General features: G+C 42.5%; 1 protein-coding gene across 1 annotated transcript in view; it reads left to right on the forward strand.

Annotated features, from left to right (window-relative positions):
* Positions 1-1,689, forward strand: part of LOC134466145 (uncharacterized) — a 50,783-nt gene extending 49,094 nt beyond the window's left edge. The window contains exon 28 of the mRNA XM_063220039.1: positions 406-1,689. Within this exon, the coding sequence (XP_063076109.1) occupies positions 406-586 (181 nt within the window). The 3' untranslated portion in view covers positions 587-1,689. The remainder of the gene's footprint in view (positions 1-405) is intronic.
* The last annotated feature ends 542 nt before the right edge of the window (positions 1,690-2,231 follow it).

Genomic DNA, 2,231 nt, shown 5'->3' on the forward strand with positions numbered 1-2,231 from the left:
ACACACACACACACACACACACACACACACACACACACACGCTTTTGTCATGTATTCAGGATATTTAGGAGTGAAGCATCTTTCTTCTCTTCTGGAGGATCCCAACTGTAAACTGGAGAAACTACAGTGAGTATCACAAGACCACATACTGACTTGCTGTCTATGTGTTGAATAGGGAGCATCTCACACACACACACACACACACACACACACACACACACACACACACACACACACACACACACACACACACACACACACACACACACACACACACACACACACACACACACACACACACACACACACACACACACACTCTAAGACACCAGTTAGGCAGGATGTGCTGTGACTCTTTACAGTGTTCGTCAGCTGATCTAATGAAGTGTTTCCTTCTCTCTACAGTCTGAGGTACTGCGATATTACAGATGAAGGCTTCGGGTGTTTGGGAGCAGCACTGAGATCAAAGCCATCAGCCCTCAGAGAGATTTGGCTGTGGGGGAATCCACTTGGACCCTCAGCAGAGAAGCTGCTCTCTGAACTACAACAAGATCCAAACTGTAAAGATATAAAAATATGTAAATGAACATCCTTCCATTCCCATGCTGTGTGCTGAAGCATCTATAATAGTCATGAAACATGCCATGAAACACACATACACACACACCACTGATCACAGCAATGCAGTACTGTATTGTACTGCATGCATTGTACTCCGAAATACTACTGAGTATTAAAGTCACATAAACATAAGAAGACACAACATATACGCCACTGATTGCAGTCAGTCTGTAAAATATCAGTCCTGTGTATGTCTATGTCTTGGCATGGTGTAGAGAGAGAAGCGTAATTTCATTTTCCTTGTATAACTTGTGCATATGAAGAAAGTGACAATAAAAGCTGACTTGACTTGACTTGATTTGAATAATACAGAACTGTGTACAGTGCTCTGAAATACCCTCCACTACTGAGTATTATAGTCACATAAACACATGAAGACACAAGGTATGTGTCACTGATTACAGTGGGGATGAATACAGTGGTTGCATTTCCATGAAGTGTTCTGTAATTCTCCTCCACACTTAGCGCATTCAGGCCGACTGAGAACCGTGCTGGAGCCCGTTCCCGCACCTAATCGCGAACCGGCCGTCGTGTTCACACCACAGATATTTGCGTTCGCGAACCGGAAAATTGGTTCGCAATGCGAACCGCAAAATACTAGGTTTTTCTCTGCGAACCGTGACGACAGCGTGGTCGTCAGCAGATTCATCCGGGTGACACAGTCACGTGCGGAATAAGTTCAGAGCCCGGTATGAACACTGGCGGTTCGCAAACAAACACTTTAGTGCCGAACGTAACTGGTGCGAGCACCGACACCGGCTCTGTTCTGGTCGGCCTGAAAGTCATAACTGAGTATGAAAGTCATTAAACATGTGGCACACATCACTGATAACAGTTTGGAGGAATGTTATCACTAGTCTGGCCATGGAACTGGTACTGGCTGTCAGGTTCAAGAGAATGTGCTTATGACTGTATTTGTGTGTGAGTGGGCATGTATATTGCGCTTGATGTTTTTATGTTTTGTTTTTGTGTACCTCTAAAGTGTATTTCACTGTCTGTTTTTTTTATCCATGTTGGCTGTAACACGTTATGATGGTTGGTGAAAACAAATTTCCCCTTGTGGAAAATAAAGGCAATCTACTCTGATCTAATGAATGAATGTGGTTTTATGGGGTTTGGTGTTTTTTTAGTACCACCTTTCCCCTGTACATAACATACTGTGTACTCCTGCTTTTCAACTTCATGTGACAGTAAGCATGTGTTTCTGCACTGTATTTGTTTGTACCATACTTGCATCCTCTCACTATTATTCTAAATAACTTGTACATTTCCACATGATTTTCTTCATTTGTGTTTATGCTGTATATCGATTTTCATGATTTTATAATATATATAATACATGTGCAGTGGTGAGATGATATATTCGGTTTGATGTCCACTTATTTGTTATGAGGGTTCAGTTCCCTCACTCTCCCTCTCTGGCTGGTGTGTGGTGCATTGTACTACACACTGATGGAGAATGATGTGATGGACCCCTTCAAGGCAAGGTCCCTTGGGTGTCTTCAAATGTGTGCAGTTGCTGTTTGCCCATGCTGGATTGTAATTCTAATACACACTAAATTATGTTATTAAAGATGTACTTTGGTACGTGGGTGTCTTTAAATGTGCAG

Source organism: Engraulis encrasicolus, chromosome 16 (genome assembly GCF_034702125.1).
Source record: "Engraulis encrasicolus isolate BLACKSEA-1 chromosome 16, IST_EnEncr_1.0, whole genome shotgun sequence".
In the NCBI taxonomy this organism is placed as follows: domain Eukaryota; kingdom Metazoa; phylum Chordata; class Actinopteri; order Clupeiformes; family Engraulidae; genus Engraulis; species Engraulis encrasicolus.